Consider the following 26,850-nt stretch of genomic DNA (forward strand, 5'->3'; position numbering starts at 1 on the left):
CAAACGAATAAACCGCATGTGTTGGTTTATTTGGTTCTCGTAATCCCGATCATTATCAACTTATGTTTTCTAACCATTGAACCGACTGTTGAACCAGCTGTATCAGACGGGGTAAACCCAACATAACTGTGTGCGCTTTCTTTGTAAAGGAGGTATAAGTCAATAAAAAGAGTATAAAAGACTTGAGATAATCTGTTACAATCTGAACGGATGTTCACGTTTCTAAATTAGTATGAGGGGCCAATGAAAGAGTAGTAGGATGGCTAGGAACCTGCTTTTCAGTGGAGAGGTCACGGGTTCAACTTCTACTGGTGGCATATGTAATATCCCTATCCCTATATATAAAAAGTGCCTTTGTACCCAAAAAATTTAGCATGAGGGGTCCAGATGATAAAGAATTTTTTTTTTTTACATTGAATCTGAACTATGTCAAACCTTCTGGGTCCAATATAAAAATACCTAATTCTAATTAAAACATAAACGAGACATGCTCTCTAAATAAGATCCCCTAACCCAGTACTCCATACCTTAAAATCCCCTCTCACAACACAAACCACCCTAACAACCGGTGGACTCAGAGAATTTTTGGAGGTACAAAAAACTAGGGGTAGAGGATCTAGCCCCAGGAGTCTAATTGAAAAATACCCAATTTTTATTTTTATTTTTTGGTAAAAAAAATACCCAATTTTAACTACACAAAGGAGAGAGAGCATGTAAATGCGTTGGGAGGTAAAATATTTCCACTTCACCCCAAGGCGATAGTGTGACTTGCTTCCTCCCTTGATTTGTTTTTCAACATTTTAAAGGTCATTACCAATCTTTTGAATATCAGTATTGAATGGTCTCATAACAGTGTCGATTCGCACTTCTCAATATTTTCTACCAAAATCTAACACATAATATGGATATGTATTAGCTTGTATCATATCGCAAAATACTTTAGACCTTGGCTACAACAAGGAGTGCCATCAAGAATTTAATTCCAGTCTCAGGACACTCACGAACAGCATTAATGCTCCATTCACTTCAATAACATCAAAAGAAGCGGCTACATAGGCTGAGAACAACCATAATAACAACAAAAAGCCTTTTCCATTTTACTAAATGGGATTGGCTACATGTATCCTCGAAAAAGTTCCAATAAAACCACTTCCATCGTAGCCTATTTTCCAGGATCCATGGAAAGCTTCTAACAAATTTTAAGATGAAAGTAAAGTAGAAAGTGAATGGTTATTGAGTTTCTTTTAGGGTTCAGGTGATATGCCAGCATTAAAAGCAGAAGTATATGCAAGTATATCCAACTTGATACTTCAACATAACAATGCTGAGGTAATCCGATTACTCAAGAACCCAGAATTACAAAATCTCATAAACCCTAGCAGAGCCTTGGCAGCGTCATTGGACCCAATTCACTTCTCTCATACCCTGAGAGTCGTTCGCTTCTCAAGCAGCACAAACACAAGAAGATTTCTGGAGTGATAGAGCCCCACCCCCGTCTCATACTTCGCCAATGTTACTAGATAATTTAGGATGCACGTTGGAAAGAGGTTTTACATTTTTATAAGTTAGTATTCTATCAAAAATAAGTAAAAGTAGCAGAGGGAAATAAAAATTTCAAATTAAAATTGTTAGAAAACAACAGAAGAGGCCTGCACCGAAGAAAATTGCATAGGTACTGTACATATTTATGTATTCAAGAACAACCACATAGAGGCTAGAGGTGATATAAAACCCAATTCTAGCAAAAAGGACAATACCAGTTGACAGAATGCAACCATAGAAGCTCCTTTTAACTGGAAGTATTCTTCCTTGAAGAATAAACACGGTATGCAGCCAATCCCACTAGAGCTACTGCTGTCCCAACTGTATAAATGGTGAAACACAAATCATGTAAAGAAAGATAGAAACCAAGACAGGAAGAAAAACATACTACGATGAAAAACTCCTAATAAATAAATTCTAGCTTCTGGTAGATTACTAATATACCCTTTTGACCATTATTTTACATTTGAATTTCCTCGGACAACAGTGCAGCAGTAAAAACAAACATCTAACAGCAATGGCAGATGTCATTTTGGATTGACTGATCTCACAATGCAATTCTGTAACTAAGCAATAAATATTTTAACCAACGTGAAACTTATGGCATCATGCAATGAAAGAAGCAAGAAGAATTCAAACAACCTAAAGGTTGGTCAATTTCTGAATAGAATCAAGATGACATGTGACATTTGTAAAAGCATTTGTTGAAAATTCCTACTCCTTGTGGCATATATGATGAAGCCAAACTTCGCAAACCTTTCAGAATCAAAGGTCACGAGGAAAAGACAGACAGTCATTTGGAAAACCATATCTTTTTTTCCAAACAATCTATGCCATCTTTTTTCCCCCTCATCATCTGCGAAAAGAGTTCCTTTCAAACCTCAACCTCATTTAAGAGAATTCTTTTCAAGCTTCAGTAACACAAAGAACCAGTAGGATTTTCCATGAACTATCAAAAACCAACAAACGTACCTGAAACAATCATAAGAGAACGATTAACAATTCGATGGTAATGCTTGCGGGTTCTTCCAGCTTCTGTTTCAGGAATGCTCAAATGAGGGTGCTCTGCTGCAGTAATAATCCTTCTGAATATACTATTGTAATCTCCTAACTTCATGCTCACAGGAATAGGAGCCTCAATTCCCATATCTTGACTAACCTATGGAAACAAATTTAGTATAATGCATGATAAGCATACGAACAATAAACACAAGGATAGACAACTTTATTCAGGAAAAAGATGAAGTACACCATCAATGAGGAATAACACCCAAAAAAAAGAAGAATAATGAGGTCAAATATATTAACCAAGTAGTATGTACTACAACTGCTAATCTAGGTAATCATAAGATCTTGAAAGCTGGGACATGGCATCAAACATGTTCGAGAAAACTATTCACTGGTATGGACAATCAAAAGGTATATACGGTACAGTGCATGCACGGTTTACCAATTAACGAAGATACATACAGGTGAGTAAGTCATGAATCTCCCCAGAATGATAACTTGGCAGAACCTAGGCCACATTCTTGTTTAATTCAGATGCATTAATAAATGAAGAAAAACCACATGATAATAATTCAAGTATACAGATGTAAACAAAACATTATCCTTGTGGAGTCTTAAGATTATTAATGTAGATACATACAGGTAAATAAGTCATGAATTTCCCCAGAATGATAACTGGACAGAACCTAAGCCACATTCTTGTTTAATTCAAATGTGTTCATAAATGAATAAAAACCCCATTATGGTATTTCAAGTTACAGACAGACACAAAATATTACCCTTGTAGAATCTTGTATAGCCATTGGATATGGATCACGATCATCCTTTGCAGCGACAATGAGGCAAGGCACCTCAAAGCCACTAGCCTCCCCATGACTAGCAACATCCACAAGCAATTCTGTTGCCCTCTTCCAAGAACTTTCATCAGAACTGTAAACGTGATAAGCATTTCCTGTTAGTACTCCTGGGCATAAACTAACGTGCTGGTGATATAAATACTCTGTAAAGAAGTAGATGAATAAAAGAAATAAAACAATAATTTTAGTTTACAGAAGCATATAAATTCCAGAAAACAATAACAGAAGAAAGCACACTTTGTATTAATACACTGAACTTCTTAAGAAAATAAACTGTAATAGCTAGCACATAGAAGCCAGAGAGAACGTAAAAATCATAAAAAATAAAAAATAAAACAGGGGAAAAAGAAATTCCTGCATGAAGGGTGCCTAACCAAATCAAAGATAAAAGAAAGAAACAGCATACGAATTTTACACACAGAAAATTCCAATTTGATTGGGATTGTACTCCCTGCACATCTGGCTAAGCTCTTGTTTTTCAGATTCTTTAGGGGATCTATAACCATGATTCAGAGATTGGAGAAGCAAAATGCAATAATCTTACTTGGGCAAAGAATCCGCTTCCCACTATGATACTCAAATTATAGTCCTTTATTTGGGGTTTGCAAGAAAGAACAGGTGGGGGGCACAATATACCAGAGAGGCTATAGTGCCTCCACTCCTTGACCTTCCAAGATCCTAAATCCAAGATCAAGGAGTTACCTGAACATACTGCCTAAAAATTAGAGTCTAGACCACTCCAAATTATTGGTCATCAGCCAGGGCCTACTAGCTAATCCAAACATGCATTAAGGTTCTGAGTTAAAAGTAAAACCTGTCCAAGATTCACTTCTTCAACAATGTCCAAATCCACAGAAACAAGCCAATCTAGCATTCACTATATTCTTTGCACGAGCAATGGAGCTTGGACAAAACATCCACTCCCTCAGCTGAGGTCAATGAAAGTTGGCTCAACTTAGAGATCCAACATAATCCTTTTGGCATCTCATTTCAGCCTCACTGAGCTCAATGAAAGTTAGCTCAACTTAGAGAATCAACATAATCCTTTTGGCATCTCAATTCAGTTAAGGGGTGTCCAATTGAGGGAACTAGCAGCTGGAACAAAAGATTCACAGCCCTCAGCTTAGCTGAAAAAAGTTCACTCAAATCGGAGATTCAACACAAATCTTTGGTATCTCGATGCAGTAAAGGGTGTCCAGTTGGGGAAAAGTAAGTACACAGGATAAGGATGTAACATCAAGCATTTGGGTTAAATTAGGATACTTCAAAGTTAGAAAGCATTCTATTTTCCTACCCAAAAATAGAAAAGGAATTCTACTTTCAGCCCATTTATTTAATTCAGTAGGTTTAGAAGTGTCCTTTTATGAGTCAACCAATGACTTTAGGTCCTTGAGCAACAAACACAGAAACCTATAGCTAATGAGTCATACTATGTAATTTTGAAGAAGGTTGTTGAAGCCAGTTTGGGACGAGATCCATTTCTCAGTGAACCAATTTAGCATTATGCCAGCCTTGCCAGGTAGATGCATGACAGAAGCTATTTACTTATTGAGGCTAGCTAATGGAAAGAAAAAGAAAGAGCATGAAGGATCATCATGATTTTTCATTGATCATGAAAAATTCAATAACAAAGTTCGAATAGATCTATTTTTGACATGTTCGGTATTAAGTGTCTTAGACTTTTAGCACCCGTAATCAGCCCAGGGATTGAAAGAAAATTCAAAAAGAAGAAGAATAGAAGAAGGGAGAGAGCATGCTTGCATATTTGGCTCTCCCCTGATACTTTATTTATAATGTAAAATCACATCTTTATTTTCCTAAACTGGGTTATGTAAAAAGGAAAATTGCATATTACATAAAATCTCCTAAATCTACTAAAAAGGAAACTATCCTAGGGAGATTACTTGTCAACAAGTAGAAAATAACCAAAATAGAAACCCTAAGTTTTCAAAACTTGTGACTGCTTCTCCAAAATAGGAACTTCTCCGATAGAAACTTGTGCAAATTGTGCACCAAGGTTGTTGCAATTCTCAACACTCTCCCTCAAGCTGGAGTATATACAAAGAAAACTCCAGTTTGAACAATAAGAATAAACTTGAAAGGCAGCACACACCAATCTTGAACCGCTTAACAATAGCAGACGTCGATAAACACTGAGATAACTTCACCCCGGAGATAATTAAAACTTTAAAAACAATCTTTAATTCTTCATGCCAAACGAATCACCCAATAATGAGAATAGTCAGGCAATATTGAAGATGAACAAAACCCATAAATATAGTAGTGTCAAAGGCATGATCCAAATAATGCCAATAACATCGAGGAATCTCCACAAAAAGTTTGAGCCAAAAGTCAAATATCACAAATAGGTAAAGTGCAGATCTAATGTCCATATAAGCTCTTCACAAGAAGGCAAATAAGTAGATAAAGCATGAATAGGTAAAAGACAATATTTGTTACTGTGGACCAAGTAGATATATTACAAGTATTGGTTACTGCAGACCAACTAAGTACCTAAAAGGCAGTATAGGTTAGTGCGAACCAAGTAGGTAAAGTAGTATGAGTAACTACGGAACAAGTAGGTAGATTATAGTATAGGTTACTAGGGACCAAGTAAGTAGGTAAATGCAGTATATGTTACTACAACCAAGTAGGTAGATAAACGTAGTATAGGTTACACGAACCAAGTAAATAGATAAAGGTAGTATAGGTTACTACAGACCAAGTAGGTTAAGTAAAGGTAACCAAGTAAATAGATATTATTGTTGAATACCATCTTAGGAGGATAAAAAATCTTCAAAAATAATACTCTTCAAAAGACTTGGGTAGATATAGACTCAGGCAGCAATCTCCCCCTCACGTGTAGCATTACACTTAGACAAACCATGACGGCAAATTACCAATATCTCAAAGCCTAAACTGAGGAACCACTTGGGTTCTCGAAGGAACCATGTTGCATGATGAATCCAAATACCAAAACTTCCAATCATTACAGTAGAAAATTCTGAACCATCAGCATTAGCTCAAACAGGGCAATAACAGAAATAGTACTCATAACATAACAGCAATAAACCACTTATTACTAAGGGAAGCAGCAACCAATCAGGAAGAGCCAATGACCAGTAATGTCCCTGAAATCCAAAAGGTAGCAAATCAACTTAGAGAAAATTACTACAAAACTAATGGTCATTGATATACTATTCTATCTACTAGAAGAATAACATAATTGAAGTCGATTCTAGTAGACAGAGGAGCAGGAAAATGGGGATTGTAGTCGATTCAGGTAAGTAGGACAGCAATACCATGTAAACAGAAAATTTTCCAAGGTGTTGGTTCACCCGAAACAATCAATGGCAGCATAGGGACACAATATGGAACCAGCAGAAATTCTTCAGAGCAGAAAAATTCAATAAAACATGGGCAACTATAATATATCTTGCAGCAAAATCCAATACGACAGCAGCAGTATTTTTCAGAACAAAAAACCTTAATGACCAAGGTGCATCAGCCGATGCAGTTGCTAGTATAGTAACTTTCAGACCCCAGAGAAAAAAAGGCCATCAATAAAGGAAGCAGCAGCAGGAAAATAGTTTAATCAGCAGATTTCTATTTATCAGACGATAAGGAACTACTGTTGATTCTGATAAATAGAAAATGACATGATAAACCCAACAATAGCATTCACAAATATATGCACAACATCGTAGTAGTAATGGCAAAAGTGATTGGAGCAGCAGCAGTAGATATATAAATACCTCAACAATGGTTGGCAGTAATTGCAGAAAAAAAGGGAAAGGTCATCACCAATAAAAGGACAGTAGAATGTCTAGTTTATAGACTAAACTAACTTAGACGCCAAAACAAACATCCTAGAGGATCTCGTTGGGACTGACATATCTCATGAAATAAGAATTGAAACAGCGATAGGTGGTAGCAAACCAGGCAGAAAGAAAAAGAGAGAATATTGAGAGAGAAGCAGCAGTCCCTAGGCTGATTAAACTCACTGTGATTAACCTAGGGACTGAAAGGAAATTCAGAAAGAAGAAGGGAGAGACCTTGCTTGTATATTTTGGCTCTCCCCTAGTACTTTATTTATAATGTAAAATCAAGTCTTAGTTTATGAAAATTTCCTAAACTAAGTTACAGTAAAAAGGAAAATTACATATTACATAAAATCTCCCAAATCTACTAAAACAGAAACTATTCTAGGGAGATTACTAGTCAACCAAGCAATAAGAAAATTAGAAAGTAACCAAAATAGAAAATAACTAAAGTAGAAAGTAACCAAAATAGAAACCCTGATTTTTCAAAACTTGTGCAACAAGATGGTTCTCCAAAATAGGAACTCCTCCAATAGGAACTTGTGCAACTTGTGCACCAAGACGTAGTATTGTATTTGATTGATCAAAACAGTAGCCAAATAGGACACGGAATCAAGTTCAGACTTGATAGACTTAAGATGAAACAGAATTTAGATGTGAAAGAGGGTGAAACTAGAGTGGTATAAGGATAATAGCATAACAATACGGGCAGAATAGATCTTCAAAACAGGAGCAGAACTATGATGAATAAATTGATGGGACAATATGAGGGAATTAAGAATAACAATGTAACACCCGGGCTTCACACCACAAGGTGGAGCGATTGGATCGAACACCAACCTACCTTGATCAAACACAAGGAATCTCCACAGAGAAGTAATGCTAACAAAGCAATTTGATTTCAATTGATGAGTTATGTAAGACACCTCTTACATAAGTCTCTTTATATAGCATTCTAAAGATACATAAACATTAATGGCAACATCCAACTACTAGCTAACACCACCTACCTATTAATAAATCAACTACTACCTAACTCTTGCCAAAGGAAAACTCCATTGACAATGAGTTCTTATATTTTCAAAGCACAACCCCTTTTATTGATTTTTCAAGAACTAGACTTGGGCTTAGGTCTAGGTCATGAATATGTGGGCTAATTTTAACCCACTAAAACAGCCTTAGCCCATGAAAGTCATGGGCTGATTTGGGTTATAGCTTTAGACCTTTCATGGGCCTGACCCAATGAGCTTCTTCTTTCTTAAATATGTCTTCAATTCTACATCAACTCTCCCGGCTTGAAAACATTCGTCTCCGACGAATGGATGAATAATATGTAATGCTCACACCAATGAAGATTGAGTTTCCCAAGATTTTCAGCATGAATCCAAGTGCTATCATGTCGTGGACGATTCTTCCATTTCAACCCGCCCTTGCCTTGCTTTAAACATTCGGTAATAGGTGCCACGACTGCACTGAAGTTCCGAATGACTCTCCTATAAGACGATGCAAGTCGATGGAAATTACGTTGTCCTTAGGTTAGGCCAGTTGATGATGCTTTTTATCTTCTTTAGATCAACTTCAACCCCCCCTGTGTCATAACCCTTGAAGGCGCTAGGTGCACTCGGCAGACCAAAAAGCATGACTTTCCATTTAAATAGTCCATCCTTGGTTTTGAAGACAGTCTTCCATTCGTCTCTGGGCCTAATACAAATCTGATGATAACCACTTCTGAGGCCCAATTTAGAAAATATCTTAGCCCCGGACATCATTTCAACATGTCATCAACCCGCGATATAGGAAACCTATACTCAACTGTAATTTTATTGATTGCTCGACTGTCCACACACTAACGCCATGAGCCGTCCTTTGGAGTGAGTAATGTTGGTACAACACATGGACTTAAGCTCTCTTGAATGAATCCTTTATGTAGCGACTCATCCACCTGTCGTTTGAATTCATTGTGCTCTACTAGGCTGAGGTGATAGGCCGGTAGGTTTGGTAACATCAAACCCGATACCAAATTAGTGGCATGCAGAATATCGCGCATAAGAGGTAGCTCATTAGGCAACTCATTAGGAACCACCTCAAAAAAATTAGAAAGTAACTCTTTGATAAGTGGAGGGAATGTCACCTTAGGTTGAGGGGTGACTTCTCTCATAACAAGAGCCAATACCAGCCCTGTGTTAAGGTTAGTGTGAATGAACTTCTGGTGTTCAAGCTTTACCTTTTAAGAGTCACCAACATGCTTATTGAATGTAGGTTGTTCTCCAGTGAAATAACTCCATATGTGCTCTTCAAGGGTTGGTAGCACAACAGGAATCCTTTGGGGCCCTCTCCCTGTATTCATCCGGGTAGGAAAATTAGCTATAAAGTGAGTTGGCTAGGATTCTTCACCAAGTGGAGGGTGTTAAGCATGAGTAGAGGCAACAACTCTAGCCTCCATTGCTGAGAACCACTCTTCCACTTGCTTGTGGCTTACAATGATTTGGTTGCTCTATTGTTGCAACATCCCCATCATTGCTGCCATAAGGTCAGTATCCAATCCAGAAGTTTCACTCCCTATCATGGCTCTGATACCAAATAATGTCGTACTGTATTTGATTGATCAAAACAGTAGCCAAACAGGACTTTTCACACGGAATCAAATTCAGATTTGATAGACTTAAGATGAAACATAATTTGGATGAAACTAGAGTGGTATTATAAGGATAATAGCATAACACTACAGGCAGAATAGATCTTCAAAACAGGAGCAGAACTATTATGAAGAAATTGAAGGGACAATATGAGGGAATTGAGAATAACAATGTAACACCCGGGCTTCACACTGCAAGGTGGAGCGATTGGATCGAACACCAACCTACCTTGATCAAACTCAAGGAATCTCCATAGAGAAGCAATGCTAACAAAGCAATTTGATTTCAATTGATGAGTTGTGTAAGACACCTCTTACATAAGTCTCTTTATATAGCATTCGAAAGAGACATAAACATTAATGGTAACATCCAACCACTACCTAACACCACCTACTTATTAATAACTCAACTACTATCTAACTCTTAACAAAGAAAAACTCCTTTGACAATGAGTTCTTTTATTTTCAAAGCATAACCCCTTTTATTGACTTTTCAAGAACTAGACTTGGGCTTAGGTCTAGACCATGAATATGTGGGCTAACTTTAACCCACTAAAACAGCCTTAGCCAATGAAAGTCATGGGCTGATTTGGGTGATAGCTTTAGACCTTTGATGGGCCTGACCCAATGGGCGGGCTTCTTCTTTCTTAAATATGTCTTCAATTCTACATCACCAAGGCTATTGCCATTCTCAACAAAATGCATATGTGGATGTAAATAAAGATATATATGAGGGAGCTAGTGTGACATTATGGAAGTCAAGGTAAGGACCCCCAATTTAACATTTGGGTTTTTTATCAAGGATCAGCCTTGAGCTTTTATCTATTTGAAATTATCATGGCCGGCTTACCAAAAGCGTCAATGCAGGCTCGGGAATAGCCTGCTAATGGTGGGCTTTCACCAAAGGGGAATTAGACGAATAGGAAGAGGAAGAGAGAAACCTAAAGTGGGCCCAAAGGCCCACCCAAGCAAGCTAGCCAAACCCCAATACAGGGGTATTTTGGGCATTTTAGGCTCTATTTCACTCCTGGAACCTAATTCCAGAATTCAAGCTTCACTAGTAGAGTCCCAGTTAGTTTCAGCCTATTTTAAATTTCTTATTTCAATTGTGATTGAGTTTGGTTTCATTAGTTAAGTGTTAGTTAAGATAAAACTCTTTTTACAAGAAGAGTTCCTATCTTTTAAGAGTTTGTTTTAGATTGGAATTAGTCTTTACTAGTGACTATGATTCACTAAGGTACGGAGATCCTAATCTAATCTGGATGGATCCCCAATTAGTCTAGAATAATCTTGTAAAGGCTATAAATAAACCTCATAGCTCATTGTAATTCTCAAGTCTGGGTGAATAAAAATCGTTGATATTGCAGCCAAGGAAGGGGCAGCAGGGTCCTATTTGGGTAGGACCTTGCAGTTGTTTAGTTCTCTCAATCTCTCCCTCTTTCCTACAATCCAGCAAACAGTTCAGCAACACTACTGCAGCCAATCAACAATTTCAGCAAGCATCCTTCAGGAATTTTCTGAAAACCAGTGAGTAAATCCCCTCCCCAACCCTTGCCCCACTTCTTCTCTTCTTTATTCTTTCTCCTATCCTGCAGAACCCTCTCTCCTCTTCCCCCTTGCTGCCATGACCATCCCCAAAACCCCAGCACCGTCGCCTCACCCCTTGGCCCTTCCCTACCCTGCAACACCCCCTCCCTTTTCTCCCATCCTCCCTGCCCACTCTCTCTCTCTCTCTCTCTCTTTCTCTCTTCCCTACGGCAGCAGTATCATCCCTCTCGTGTTAGGTCCCTAATACCCACCCCCTTGCCTGCTCTTTCCCTCCTAATTGAATCACACATCACCCCTCATCCCATCCCTACCCATATTTCCATCTAAAGCATAAAACCCTAACACTTCTACAAATTATGTTCATCTTCTTCTTCATTAAAATTCTGCAATACATCTTCAACCTCTAGACCTAAACCCTAGTTCAACCTGAACCCTTACCCACACTCTAAATCCACTTAGGATTAGCATCTCCTATACCTACACTACTTCCCTTTCCAAATCCTAATCCTAGCCCTAGTAGACTTCCCTAAGAGTCACAATCTCAACGGGAAACCTCCAATTGACCCTAAACCCGTTAATGTGAACCAGGTCTACGGCAAAGACAATATGGTAATTCCCAACTCCCAAGGCCTAGGGTTCAGTCCAGGAGTTTCCAGCAATAGAAAGAAGAGTTTCCAAGGGGCTTTAGGCTATTTAAACCTGCTGCAACAGAGTTTCTGATCTGAAATAATATGAAGTTTTAAGTTCAGATCAGAAAATAGAAGTCTTAGGGCCTGTTTGGTTACATGAGTTTGGAGATTTCAAAAATCTAGAGATTTCAAATCTATAGATTTCAGATCTATGGAGTTATAATTTATAAAATTAGATGTTTGGCTGGAATGGACTCTGTGGACTCATCCCTAAAAACTATTTGATCGTATTTTGTGAGTTTTGCTTTGAATCCTACCCTGTATCTTTCGTTTAGGTTCTTTTTAAAAGGCTAAGATTCATGAACTAGAATGAGATTCTCTAGATTCATGTAACCAAACAGGCCCTTAGCAACTGGGACTAGATTTAGGTTCTGGTTGGACTCTGAATCCTTCTGTAGTCTTTCAACAGAAGTGTCCAAGGTTAAACTTCAATAAAATCTGGTAAAGATGAAGTGCAGGTTTTTACTAATTCTCAGAATTGGACAGGTTTGGGGAAAATAAGAGTAGGAACGGATTCTAGAGGCCAGGGCGATTCTGACAACGGTAGATAGGAGAGGTTTGGGGCTAGCTTGGGGGGGGGGGGGGGTGTTAGCTTGCAATGGGTTTAGGAGTACTTAGGGGTCTAAAAGTTGGGTGCGACAGAAGGGGGACGGGTTGTGGGAGTTGCGTGGGCCAAGAGAAGGGGTGGGAATCGCTTGTACTTGCTTGGAAAGTGCTGGAAGGTTGATTCTTGTGCAGGAAGGTCTTGAAGATCTCTTGAAATTGCTGTTAGTTGAAGAAGAAAGCAAAATTCTGAAATATAACTCTCAACCAAGGCCCACCCAATGAAGAAGAACCTGGTCCTAACTCACAATTCACTTAATTCATCGAACACTGAAATCAAATTACAAAGAAAGGTATCTATAGCCTGCGAAGCAGACAGTGTCTCAAACTTAGGATGTCCTTCTGAAAAGGACTCCTTTACAAACTAACTTGGGACTCTTGAATGTAAAATACTAAATTAACTAAGATAACAAAACTATCCTAACTCAACTGGACTCTTTTAAACTTAACTTGACTCACAAGTAACTTATTCAAAACAATTTCAAATTGACTCAAACAAAACCCTGAAGACTCCAAATCACAGATTCCAAGTTGGAAGTAAATCCAACTCTCCAAAATGGGGCAAAATGCCCAAATTACCCTTCAAGGGGGTTTCAGCCAGATAAAGGAGGTTTTTTTGAACCCTGATGAAGGCTCCACTTGCTGGTTCGATTTGGAGCAGATTTTGTGTTCACATCACCTATTAGGACTAAATCTGAAATTACAGACAACAATGATAGCTCCATTCCCCCCAACTAATCAAAACCTTAAGACCCTAGTTTTAAAACCCTACTGTTGAACTCCAGATCTAAAACTATTTAACAGCAAGGTCCTAAGTTTAAAACTCACCACCCCTTTAACCCAAGCCTGGCCGAATTCCTCTAGGCTTTTACCTAACCCTTGTGAGCCCTAAACCCAGTCCAAAACACCCCCCCCCTTTAAATTAGGCTTATTTGCAGAATATTTTGGGCAGCCCTTAGTTTTAGGAAAAATCCACAACCCTAACCCTAAAATTTGGTTAACATCAATTGATATCAAAGCTGCAGTTTCTAGCAAGTCCTACTGTCCTAGTACACCAATACCAGAACAATAGACTCAAAGTTACAGATGAAGCAGAAGTAGCCAAAAGTATGGAGAAACCAACTAGGGACTACATCTGATGTAACCAGCCAAGGACAGCCCAAGAGGGCCCAAGCCCACTCACAATTTTAGCAAAAGCCTGGGAGGGCAAACCAACACAGGGGCATTTTTGTTATCATCCACCCCCTAGATGGAGTCCTATTTAGCTGGAAATAAGTCCTGCTATTTTTAGAGTCCCTTTCTACTTTTCTTTTGTTAGTTAAGAGTCCCAATTTAAAAGTTATTTGAAAGTTTTAGTTTAAGTGGAATTTAATTACTTAACGGTCAAGTAATTGGGGTCAAGTAAATCGTAGCAGTTGGTTTCCTTTCAAAGAGTTCATGTAGGACTCTTAGTCCTTTCTATAAATTCAAGTCGAGTCTTGTACTACAGATCAGTTTTGAGCATGGAATAAATTTCGGTCGAAATTTCGACTGAAATGGCTGCATTTTTTCAAAACGAAATGAAATGCAAGCTTTTTCGTAGTAGTAGTATATTTCGACTGAAATTTCGGAGATTTCAACCATTTCGGAGGTTTCAACAGAAATTTCAACTTTTCAACTTGTTTTTCCTTTATTCATCCAAAAAAAAAAAACTTGTTTTTCCTTAGTTTTTGTTGATTTCTATCCCATTTTCACCTAATTTCCACAACTCCTTTGCCTTCAAACACCTCTTTTGCTCATATTTTGCCTCCAAACACCTCCTAAGCAACAACAGCTACAAAGGAAACTCCGGCATCAATAGAATGTGAAGCATAAGCCATACCCAACAATTCCAAACTTCCCTTAAATGATCTTGTATTGCCTTGAAATTAATATATGTTTAGCCTAGGACTATGATTGTGTTTTGCTAAACTTTTTTTCTTTTTAATTATTTGCTACCATTTATTTCATTTTATGATTTTAAAAATTGTTTTCTAAATTATGCATTTTGAAAAAAATACTTATGTATATATGATATATGGGCTTCAACTTAATATATGTGAGATACCATCACTTGATCTAATTGGTCATTATATTTTGTTGACTTCAATATGTAACCTTTCAATCAAACACAAGTATGCTAATGATTCTATGCCTGCATGCAATATAGTTTGTACTTGTCAGAACCAATAATTTGTAAGTGTACTTGAATGATAAATTTTCAGTGATTTTTTTTTTGGCAAAATGCTAGTTCCATTGTGTTTATTATGCTTTAAATAGGTAGGAGGCAATAAATCAGATGAAATGGATGTCATATAAGGCCCGAAACCTAAGATCGAAATTTAAAAAGAAAATAATATGTTTTGACCGAAATTTCAGTCGAAACCTAAAAATTTCGGCCTTTTCTTGGGTCGAAATCCTGGTTTCAATCGAAATTTGATCCTTGTTTTTGAGTTAATGAAATACTACATCAGTTTTGAGTTAATGAAATTTTGAATTGAGAGTCTTGAGAGAAGTCATGGGGTCCAAAGGTGGGAGGCCTGCGGCTGGTTGTGCCTGTGTTTTTTAACCCAACTTGGGATCACACCAAGCTATTCTCACAAGATATGTTCACAAAGCTGACTAAGATGAATACCAGGGTTACAAACCTTGAGCAGGCCACGACAGAAAATCGAGCACAAACTCCACCCCCACTCCCACTTATTAGACTCAAACTCCCAAGTCTATATACCCCACGGTGAAGGAGGAAGTGGAGCCAGAAGATATAGAGAAGATGAGACAGAGCCATATCATCCTAGGCAATCTAAAGTCAAGAACGGCTACACCAGAGAGTCCCAATATGACGAAGAAGAGTATGAAAGGTACAATCAAGATAATTGGCAGCAAAGGAGGGCCCCAACAGCCCAAAAATCGTTCGAGAATTACATGAGAGCTTACTTCACTAGAGGCCAAGAATGGAGAAGAGGTATTGACCATCACAAGGTAAAGTTAGAACTAAAGGAGTTCAATGGGTCCTTGACCCACAAGTTTTCTATGATTGGAGGGCAGCCCTAAATGACTATTTCAACTAGTATGACCTGTCTGAGGACAAAAAAGACGCAGCTAGCCAAGACCAAACTGGTTGGCGCAGCCAAGGATTGGTGGAGCACTATGGCAAGCGAACTCTACTATGAAGGTAGTGAACCTACTACTTGGAACTAAATGAGAAGAGAGCTGACAGACAGGTATCTCCTAGAGCATTATAAGACTAGAGTCCAAGAGCAATTCCATACTCTGAAGCAAGGTAATAACCTATCAGTTTCAGATTACATCCAGAAATTTGATTCATTGGCTTCTAGAATGGGTACTAGGGAGAGTAAGCTTCAAAACATGACTACATTTAAGTTGAGGTTAAAGCCAAACATCCAACTGGGCTTGGGGGTTACTGACATTATTGACTTGACGGACTTATTTGACAAACCCCTAAGGGCCGAAACTTTGTTAGCCCAAAAGAAACAGCCCATTCAGGATGCCAGGAAAGATCCAATATACACCATACCTCCTCCGACTTCAACTATCATCCCTAATGTTCCGCCACCTAAGATTGATGTTAGGAGGAGTTTCCCCACTACCATCAACCCTAAGGAACCCTAAGGGTTGTTATTGCTGTCATCAAATGGGCCACTAAGCCAAGAACTGTCCACAAAAAATAGGAGTGGCAGTATTTGACTCCAACCAACAGGAACATGAAGAAGAGGTAAAATATGCCCCACTTGAAGAAGAATCAGATGCACCGTTCCTGGAGAAGATTACAGAACCTAAAAACCAAAACGTGATGGCCAAGATCTTCATATTGCCAAGATCTTACTATCAGAGACTGAACCAGGAGACTAGAAGAGAAGCAGTATATTCTACACCAGGATCAAAGTAGGAAGGTTCTTAGCCCGATAACTGCTGACAGTGGCAGCAATGTTCAGGCTGTCTCAAAGCAGGGCTCAAAACTGAAAAGCACCCTCAACCATACAAGGTGTCCCTCTTGAACAATGCAAGAATGGAGGTCAGTACCAGATGCTTAGTCCCAGTCAATCTTCACTCATACAGTCATACTCAGCAAAAAATTGGTGTGACGCTGTTGCCATGAAGCTTGCAGATATCATCCTAGGCAGACCCTGGCTCTATGACGATGATGTCACCATCTCTACCAGAGAGAACACGTGTACCTTCAAGTAGAAAGGCAAGAAAATTGTGTTCCTACCTCTCAACCTTACCAAAGAAACAAAGAAGCATGCTCTGCACACCAATCAGAAGAATACCAATACAGAGCACCAACTCCTGATGGTCTCACCCAAGAAGGTACAAGAAGAGCCTGTCAGAGATCTCAAGTGCACTGAGCCAAGACAAGCTAAGATCAGTCCTTCCTCAACAACCAGAACTATCAAGAAGGTTCAACCAATGCACGCCCATAACAGCCATTCATCGGGGAATATGATTTCAAGAAGGGAAAAGCTGATGTAACCAGCCAAGGACAGCCTAAGAAGGGCCGAAAGAGGGCCCAAGCCCACTTGCAATTTGAGACAAGCCGGGGGGGCCAAACCAACACGGGCATTTTGGTCATTATCCACCCCCTGGATTGAGTCCTATTTAGCTGGAAATAAATCCAGCTATTTCTCAGAGTCCCTTTCTACTTTTCTTTTGTTGGTTAGAGCCCCAGTTTAAAAGTTATTTAAGAGTTCTAGTTTGAGTAGAAGTTAGTTAGCTAATTACGTAATGGTCAAGTAATCAGAGGTTAGTTGGGTTTCTTCAGTTAATTACTTAGGGGTCAAGTAACTAGCAGTTGGTTTCCTTTAAAAGAGTTCACACAGGAGTCTTAGTCCTTTCTATAAATTCAAGTCGAGTCCTGTACTACAGATCAGTATTGAGTTAATGAAATTTTAATTTGAGTGGGACTTGAGAGAAGTCCAGGGTCCCAGGGTGGGAGGCCTGCAGCTGGTTGTGCCTGTGTTTTTCTGCAATTCTGAGGCTTCTTCTTCAAGCTTCAGCAGCAAGTTAATTCAACCCTTCCAAGTAAGTAGAGCCCCTTCTCCTATAGTTTCAGCCATGTACCCTATCCTTTACCTAACCACTGTAGCCTTCCCCTCCCTCTCTCCCTTCTTCCTGCAACAGCAGCAACTCCCCCCCCCCCCCTAGACCCACTTCCCCAGCCTCCTTGAACCCTATTTTCCTCCCCTAGGATTGAACCAAGCCTTAAAGCATATTCCTATGATCATTTTCCCAATCCAGGCCATTTCCCCTAACCTAAAAGTATCTGCACTTCATCTCCTACCTAGGGTGAATTCTGCAGAATTTTCAAAACCTCTGGAACCATAAATTAGATAAACTAGACTACCTTAAACCCTCTAAATCCTTGAAACCCAGTTCTGAACTTACGAAACCAGCAGGACAAACCCAAAACCTACCCTGACCAAGCCTAGTCCAAACCCTAAATTTGATGTTTAGTTTGAATTTTGAATCTAGACGTTCAAATTACAGTAAATTTCAGACCAGATTCTCGGTTGCAGTAGGGTTATCGGAAGCCCTAGAAGACCCTAAAACCTCTGAACATCCCTCCTTTTTGCTGGAAATTCCTGGGCAACTCTAAATCTAGGGAAATACCCAAAAAATACCCTTAGCCCTAGATTTATATTACAGTAAATTTCAGACCAGATTCTCGGTTGCAGTAGGGTTATCGGAAGCCCTAGAAGACCCTAAAACCTCTGAACATCCCTCCTTTTTGCTGGAAATTCCTGGGCAACCCTAAATCTAGGGAAATACCCAAAAAATACCCTTAGCCCTAGATTTATTTTTACATCAACATTCTATACTCATCATCATACCTACAAAAGGACACGGTAACCACAAAGACCTCCAGAGAAGTACAAGTTCAGAACTTATAAAGGTGTCAATGACCTTCAAGTATTCTATGAGTAGCTCTATGTTCTTGTTCTTGATCACTAATTGGATTAGCATTACTATTCAGAGAATGGCAAGATGGGGTTAGCATATAATCAACTGGTGGATACGCTCGTGAATAGTGGATACTATTCGAGACGAATGATGTATTAAGGCACTAAACCCAATACTTGGGAAGAGATGTCAAAGGTATTGAGCCAATTATTCTTCCAAGAACATCAAACTAGGCGACGCCAAAAACTCCATTATCACCAACAACATTACTCCCAGAAGTTCACTAAATCTGATGGAAGAAACCAAGAGGACTAATCCAGAGGAGCAAGGGATAATTATATCTGCAAATTCAGCTATGAGAATCCATTGTTTGAAGATATTAAAAGAACCCATCATCGCTCCCCACCCACTTTGGAAGAGTTTATTGGGTCTTTTTATTTTCGTGAGTGATCAAAACTTATTAGAGTACCGTCCATAGGAGGGATCCACCATCCACCAATACCTCCACAATTTTTCTGTACCCTCCTAGGATAAACCAGAAGGGAGCATGCTACACCAACTACATCAACCGTAGCTACTACAAGAAGGCTAATCTAGCCAATGAGTGTCCTCAAGAGGGGGAGATACAGCCTCCCAAATCCACCAACCAATTCCTCCAAAAGAAGCACAGTGTAGACCTCTAGAAGCAGCCCTAAAAGAACTTTCTGATGAAGGACTTAGACAGCCAAAAGGATCCTGCTGAGATAGTAGCACATACAGTGATACCGCCCAAGCTTTCTAAAGTAACGATAGAGGAGTTCCAAAGAGACCACATAATGTAGTATTGTATTTGATTGATCAAAACAGTAGCCAAATAGGATCTTTCACAGGGAATAAACTTCAGATTTGATAGACTTAGGATGAAACAGAATTCAGATGTGAAAGAAGGCTCTAAACTAGAGTGGAATTACAAAGATAATAGCATAACAATACGAGCTGAATAGATCCTCAAAGCAAGGCAGAATTGTAAATGAAATTGGCAATTAGGCTGAAGTGTAGATCACTAGAGTAGACTTGTCAATGATGAAGAAATTAAAGGAACAATCTGAGGGAATTGAGAGACAATAAGAACACAAAGTAACACCCGGGCTTCACACCACAAGCTAGATCGATTGGATCAAACACCAACCTACCTTGATCAAACGCAAGGATTCTCAATAGAGAAGGATGCTAACAAAGCAATTTGATTTCAAATGATGAGTTGAGTGTCTCACCCTCTTACATAAGTCTCTTTATATAACATTCTAAAGAGACATAAACATTAATTGTAACATCCAACCACTAGCTAACACCTACCTATTAATAACTTAACTACTACTTAACTCTTGACAAAGGACAACTAAATTTTTTTTTTTTCAAAGCACAGCCCCTTTTATTGACGCACTACTAAAAAGACTTTGTTGCACATATGCTAGGAAATTGGAAACTTCTTCGACTGGGCATTCGGCCAACCTTCCGTCATGAGTTATTGGTGCTCAGACGCACCCCCACAGCGAAAGGCTATCTCTCTGTCAAAAGGCGCTTTCAAGAATTAGACTTGGGCTTGGGTCTAGACCATGGAGATCAAAATATGTGGGTTGATTTCCCACTAAAACAGTCCTAGCCCATGAAAGCCATAGGCTGATTTGAGTGATAGCTCCTTTGATGGGCCTGACCCAATGGGCTTCTTTGTTGAATATGTCTTCAATTTTGCATCAATTCTCCTTGGCTTGAAAACATTCGTCTCCGATTGGATAAATGGCATGTAACAAGTGAGATCAAGGTTAGACCTTTGTCAGTGGCTGCATAGGACAGCCTTCGACCTCCATCTTCAAGTAAACCCCAGCATCAGAAAACACTCCATTCAAGGTCCTAACCAAGTACTACTGGAACCCTCATTAATCCTTTCTTCTATCACAACTTTTTTCTATTCATGAATTCTATTGAATTCTTGGTATTCCCAAGACACCCAAAATTCAGGTCAGATCTATGCCAATCAAAACTATTAGATCTACTGCATACTTTTAGGTACATCATGCCCCCAACCTAGTGATCTTAGATTCTAATCTGTCCCCTTTTTATTCGTCCAATTCCAAGATAAAAATGTCTTAATTGAATTTTCAAACTCCCTCGAACCCCTAAAACAAGAACCGCCGAATCTTCTAACTTAACCATCCACACCCAACCAAACTTTGGGGGATCACTTCCTGTATTATTACGATGTTACCTATATTCCATCCAAGTCTCAACCATTTTTACACCTATAGACCACAATTTCCCATCTCAAGGAATTTATCCCATATCTCCCCTTGGATTGGGCTACAAATCCTTGAGATCCTAAATACCGTTTAAGAGTGTATGATTTTTAACCACAAAGCCCTAACTAAAGCTTTTTCCCAAAAAAAAGTCATCCCATCACAAACAATACCACAAAGAGGCCCCTACATCCCATAACCAAAATTTAAAGAAACCATTTTTCGGTCCCAAATGAGCAAGGTATTACATTTCGCCAAGCACCGAATGAAATGTCAATTGAAATCCAGAATTTTAATATATAGGCGAAATATTGCCGAGATATTGCTCAACGGTTGAAATCTCGTAGAAATTTCAGCAGTTGGGCAATTTATCATGGGAAGTTTCAATTCTTGGTGACATATCAATGACATTTTGCCTATAAAAATCAAAACCAATGCAATACAGAGCTGCAGTTTTCCAACTACATCAACAACCATCAGCAGAACATGTCAGGGATGTCTATGTACATTTGTTGGACAAGAGGATCATACCGACAAACTTGTGCCCAAGCCAGAGGATGGATCCACTGAGGCACTCATCTTGGTATCAAGATGATGGAGCCACCACAGCACAGCAGACAGCAGCATAGCTTAGGTTATTCTTATTTCTTATTCTACACTTGTATAGTTGTACAGCTGTAATTGACTACTTGTGTAGTTGTATACTTGTATATTGAATTTCAGTTGCTAAATTTTTTTTCTTGCATGTTAATGAAGATCTATGTGTTTTATTGCATCATTTGCATATTTTCATTGGTTAAAATTCATATTCCAGACTTTCAGTTTCGCCTGCATACAGTCGGGCATGTGCTAATCAAGAACACCACTTCAAGTTAGGTTTTAAGCAAAACTAACACTCTTAGTGTGTTTATTGGCCTCAAATTAGGCTAGAAACTGGGCTGAAATTTCAGTATTTTGATTCCAAGATGACCGAAACTGGCAAAATTTCACACCTTGCATGTGAGTTGATTCTCTAAAAGTATCATGGAAGGAATGGCCCTCATTAAGTTGTGGCTGCATCAACCAAGGGTGTGTTTCAGCATCAACCAAGGCACATGAACACCTACGCACTGCCTTGACGACTATTGAAACTTTAAACCTAACCACTGGATTTCAATTCTGCTTCAATACTAGGCAACTGGTTTCTGTTTTGAACCTTCATACAGTTTCATAATTGAAACTGATGACCAGTTTTCCTGCTATGAGCAATAAGTCAGATTTCAGTTCAACTGATCTGCAAGTTCGGTTTTCTAGGTCGTCTCAGATTTCTGGCCATCATTAGAATCTTGTTATTTGGTACTGAACTGATCTGAACTATCCATTAATTCTCAGACTTAGGAAGTCCTTCAAATAGGATCCTTCAAGTGCTAAGAATTTGCCCATCGGGTCAAACCTGATTTCCAATATATTAAGTAAAGCCAATGAATGACCAGAAATTTTGACTGAATCTGGTCCATTGAGTCTTCGTGTTGAAGTTCTTCAGGAATCAGGTAACATCATACTTGCAATCCTGTTGTAGGTTGATCTCGCATGGGATCTCATTTGTTCAAGATTCACACTGCCTTACATCATCTGCTGAGTAAGGCATCTGTAGATTCTGTAAACAAATCTGTATATTAACTTAAGGTTCTCCTTAGCATAATTAATATTTATGTCTATGAGCTATCTATGAAAAATCAATTATAATAACAAATTATGAGTTATAAACAATTTCCATCTGGTTACTACTAGATATAATATAGTATATAATAATAAATAGGTTTGGTACCATTGGGTGAATAACATATTATGTACCATTAGTTTGGTGTTGGATTACCATGTGAAGAATATGTCAGCTTTACTTTTGGTTATGCATCGCTTTTATTGGTTTGGGCTAGTTTTGACATCCCTAAAATATTATTAAAGTGGAAATGGGAAATGGGAACAATGTGGAGGTTGGAGAGGGAGAAAAACAAGGTTTTGTTATATTTTTTGTAATTTTACAATTTGACCCCTACTTAGTAGTAATTATGCACATATTCATTAATGGTAACCCACATAAACAAAAATTAACAATTTATGGTGATATATGATAAACAGCCCTTGATCTATTTATGAATTTACGTTTAGATCGATTTATTTAATGAGAAATATATAAGGGACATAAATCACACCAAATACATCTATTTGTGTTTACAAATAACAGGTCAAACAATCATACTTTCAAATTGCACCAAAAAGAGCCTTATATCATTAAAAATCTCAACTATAGAGTTTACAATAATGAGGATCTCTCCCCAACCTTCCCACAAATCACTTGGAGAGAAAATAATGTAACACAGTTAAGACCAAAATGCAAATTATTGTCATGATTGAGATCAAAAGGGCTCCAAATTAAAAAACAGCCCAACTGTCAAAATTTGAATTCTAAGAACACTAAAATGGGAAATTTCAAGAAGAAACAATAAAATCATCCTTTTTTCTTAGGCTAAGTTAAACCAATGAATATAACAGCAATATAATGACCTGTCATGAACAAACATTGCTATGTCACAGGCTGCCAAAAACTCTTTATTAGACAGCATATGTCTAACCCTTTCTTCCGGTATCTCTCGCAAGACAAGAGTCTTCTTAGGTCCCTTCAAAGGCAAGAAAATATTTTTACCAGATAAGAAATTTCAGAATCAATAAATCCAAAGAATGAAACCACAGTACTTCAGTACAGATATATACAAACATGGTATGCAAGCAAAAGACAGTACTTCTGCCAAGCTATAGGAGGTGAACCCCGTGCATACCATAGTTGTGAAGGCACCAAGGCAACAAGGCATCTGTGGGGGCGAAGAAAACCAAGGCGACACCAAGTAAGGCTGACTAGGCAACACCTGCACACCTAGCACAGAAGGGCCTAGAAGCCAAGGCATCGCCTAGGTGCCATGACAACCATGATGCATGATTCTTCTAGTAGTACTTACCTCTAGGGGATCAACGACGTTCACTGCAAAGCACTCATTAGTGGTCGGAGTAAAATTCTCAGAGAATGGCCTGCATCCAAAATAATAAAAATGAAATATCATTACACTCAACTGAAGCAAGGATGATCGGCTGTATTGACATAAACAGGTTAAACTAAAGCAATTTCTTAATTGATACCAAGGAACTGAATTTAAAGCAGACCACTTAGTTAAAGTATGCACCTTCCAATAAATGAATTCAGGAGTGCTGATTTTCCAGCATTTTTAGGCCCAAAGACAAAGCACTGGAAAACAGTTCTTTCAGATTGTTGCTTCTTGCGGTCTATCCGCCTTTTTCTGGTCACACGGATTGCTGAAGCAGGATCACTAGCATAACCAATGTATATCAAATTTGCTAGACAACGGGCAGGATCTAGCAGGGTCATGAGGGCCCACTGCAGAACATTTCCAGATTCACATCATTTTATCATATCATGGCTAAAATCTACAAGCTAAGAAGTTTCAGAGAATGATAATTGTATGATAGCCAAAGTACATGAGAAGATAAACAGAAAGCAGCAGTAGATGATAATGTTAGCAAAGAAAAAAGGGGAAACAAACAGTACAGAAGACAACTGAACCAACAATTTTTCGAGCAGGACAAGCTAAAATCAAGAACACCTGAAAAAGGGTCTAAATATGACAATAACCTCAACATTAATAGTATTGCATAGAATACAGGTGTCTTGCAGTGTAAATAGTACCAACTGGCACCACCAATTTTCAGAAGAACTATACAGATAGCTTGACATGAAAAAACATTATTTCCAACAAATGCTAAATGAAAGCCAAGCTTATACAGGGGGTAATGGCTGGGGGAAAAAGTCAGTAGATAGCAGCAGCAGCATCAAATCCAAATAGTCAGTGGCCTGTACTTGAATGAGCAAACACATACAAAAAGTGCAATTACTTGAATCAAGTTTCTGGACTAACCTAGAAATTAAAAAAATTAAAAAAAATGCAAGGAGTAGATATGGTTTTCTATTATAACAACAATCCCATTTGGATTATGCCAAGAAGAACCATGACAGAAGCTACTTATCAAACTCAAGGAAAGATTTAGAGATTGCAAGAAGAATCTCCATATGGTCTTTATTGACCTAGAAAAAGCATATAACAGTCCCAAGGAGTTAATCTGGCAAATACTAGACAACAGAAGTGTTTCAAGAAATATGTGGACATAGTGGAAGATAAATATCAAGGTAAGTTGACAAGTGTAAGAATGGTAGGGGCCAAGGTAGTGAATTCCAAATTACAATTGGGTTACATCAAAGATCTACTCCAAGCTTGTAAACTATCCTAGAATCAGTAGCCAGTGCGGGGTAGAGAGAAAAAGAAAAAGAGATTGAGGGATAAGAAGAAACCATGACTTTGAGATGAAGCTTCACAGTTAGTCCACCCTTGCACTTCATTAAAACTTTGGTAAACAAGTCTGCTAGTTGTTCACCTAGGCAGACATCGTTGGAAGGAATCACAACTTGTAGTTTCTCAAAAACAAAATAAAACTCTACTTCAATATGCTTGGTAGTTCATGACAAGCCAGATTGAATGCTAAACAGCAAGTTCGTTATCACACATACACCTTCATTGGTGAATCATCAACAAGACGAGTTCTTTTGGTAATTGAGGTAGGTCAGGAAGCCAAAGATAGCACGGAATTTGGGCCCAAAACTGCCCCCTGGCAATGTGGCAGCAGGCTGACCAAATGCCTTAAAAGGTATTTTGGTCATTTTCACAACCCTCCTTGAGGTCTCGTGGATCCAGTTAGTTTCCTTGTGGTGTCAGGAGTTAGAATCTATTTTCAATTTTTAAGTTGATTATGTAATGGTCAACCTATTCAAGAGTCTTAGTATAAGTCGGAGTCCCAATTGGAATCAATTTTAAAGTAAGATTCCTTCTAGATAATTGTTATTTTATTTGGTTATTTTTGTGGTCCTTAGAAGACCCCTTTCAAAGTTGCTAGTTATTAATTAGTAGTTGAGTTGTAAAGGATTCCCAATCCAAATTGGATTCCCTAAGTAGAATCCAAGTTTGTTAGTTAGAGTTCAAGTCCAAGTGTCTTTCCTTCTATTTAAGAGCCTATATAAAGGCCCCCACACCTTGTATGAAAATTAGACTGGACTAATAAAATTTGAGCAACTGAAGGAATTGGAGTAATGGGCTCCAAGAGGGATCCCCATGGCTGAGTGTGATCAGCCTTGTGATAGCACCTACAGCAGTTTAGAGTGTACCAGTCCACTCCCCCATCAAGTAAGTGAACCCCAGCCCCCTTCCCTAACCCTTGCGCTAGCCACCCCACCCCGCTCTTTCCCCTGCAGCAGCAACACCCCAACAGTTCCTTTTCTCTTCTCTTCTTCTTCTTCCCTTACTTGATCTTGCAGCAGCTTAGGAAGAAAGAAGAGAAAAGAAAGAAATGAAAAGAGAGAATAGAAAGTCCAAATGTTGGATCCAAGATGTTAGTAGGATACAAAATCTACTTTTTTTATTGAATTTAGGATAGTGTTGAACAAGTTAGTGAAGAGTCCCAGTTAGATTAGGAGTCCCAATTAGAAAGGGATACCCTAGTTACAGTCCAACTGTTACAAGGAGTCCAGACCTACTCTTATTTTGTAAGTTGGACCATCCCAGGAGAAGTTATGACAGTCCTTGTTAAAGTGAGATTCCTAGTCTAGTTTGAGTCACCTTCTAATTTTGAGTCCTAATATGATTACACTCATGTAAGGCTATAATAACTAGTTTGTAAAGGCCAGACTTGACTAATGAATAAACTTGAGATTTGAAGGTGAACTACTGGAGTCAGGGTTTCTTGAGAAAGGAAGCCTGCGGCTGCTGTTGTGCTTGATTTTGCTGCGAGTTTTAAACACTGTTTTCCTAACAAGTACGCATTCCCCACCCCAGACCC

At 38.6% G+C, this 26,850-nt stretch overlaps 1 protein-coding gene across 1 annotated transcript in view; it reads right to left on the reverse strand.

The window, feature by feature from the left end:
* Positions 1 to 666: 666 nt before the first annotated feature.
* LOC149002386 (mitochondrial Rho GTPase 1-like) overlaps positions 667 to 26,850 on the reverse strand; it is a 50,998-nt gene continuing 24,814 nt past the window's right edge. The window contains exons 10-15 of the mRNA XM_089137266.1: positions 24,132 to 24,343; positions 23,910 to 23,979; positions 23,461 to 23,573; positions 3,330 to 3,480; positions 2,515 to 2,701; positions 667 to 1,863 (exon numbers count right to left, since the gene is read on the reverse strand). Of these exons, the coding sequence (XP_088993392.1) occupies positions 1,790 to 1,863; positions 2,515 to 2,701; positions 3,330 to 3,480; positions 23,461 to 23,573; positions 23,910 to 23,979; positions 24,132 to 24,343 (807 nt within the window). The 3' untranslated portion in view covers positions 667 to 1,789. The remainder of the gene's footprint in view (positions 1,864 to 2,514; positions 2,702 to 3,329; positions 3,481 to 23,460; positions 23,574 to 23,909; positions 23,980 to 24,131; positions 24,344 to 26,850) is intronic.

This window comes from Hakea prostrata, chromosome 10 (genome assembly GCF_041222555.1).
Source record: "Hakea prostrata isolate BN-2017 chromosome 10, UWA_Hpros_2, whole genome shotgun sequence".
NCBI lineage: Eukaryota > Viridiplantae > Streptophyta > Magnoliopsida > Proteales > Proteaceae > Hakea > Hakea prostrata.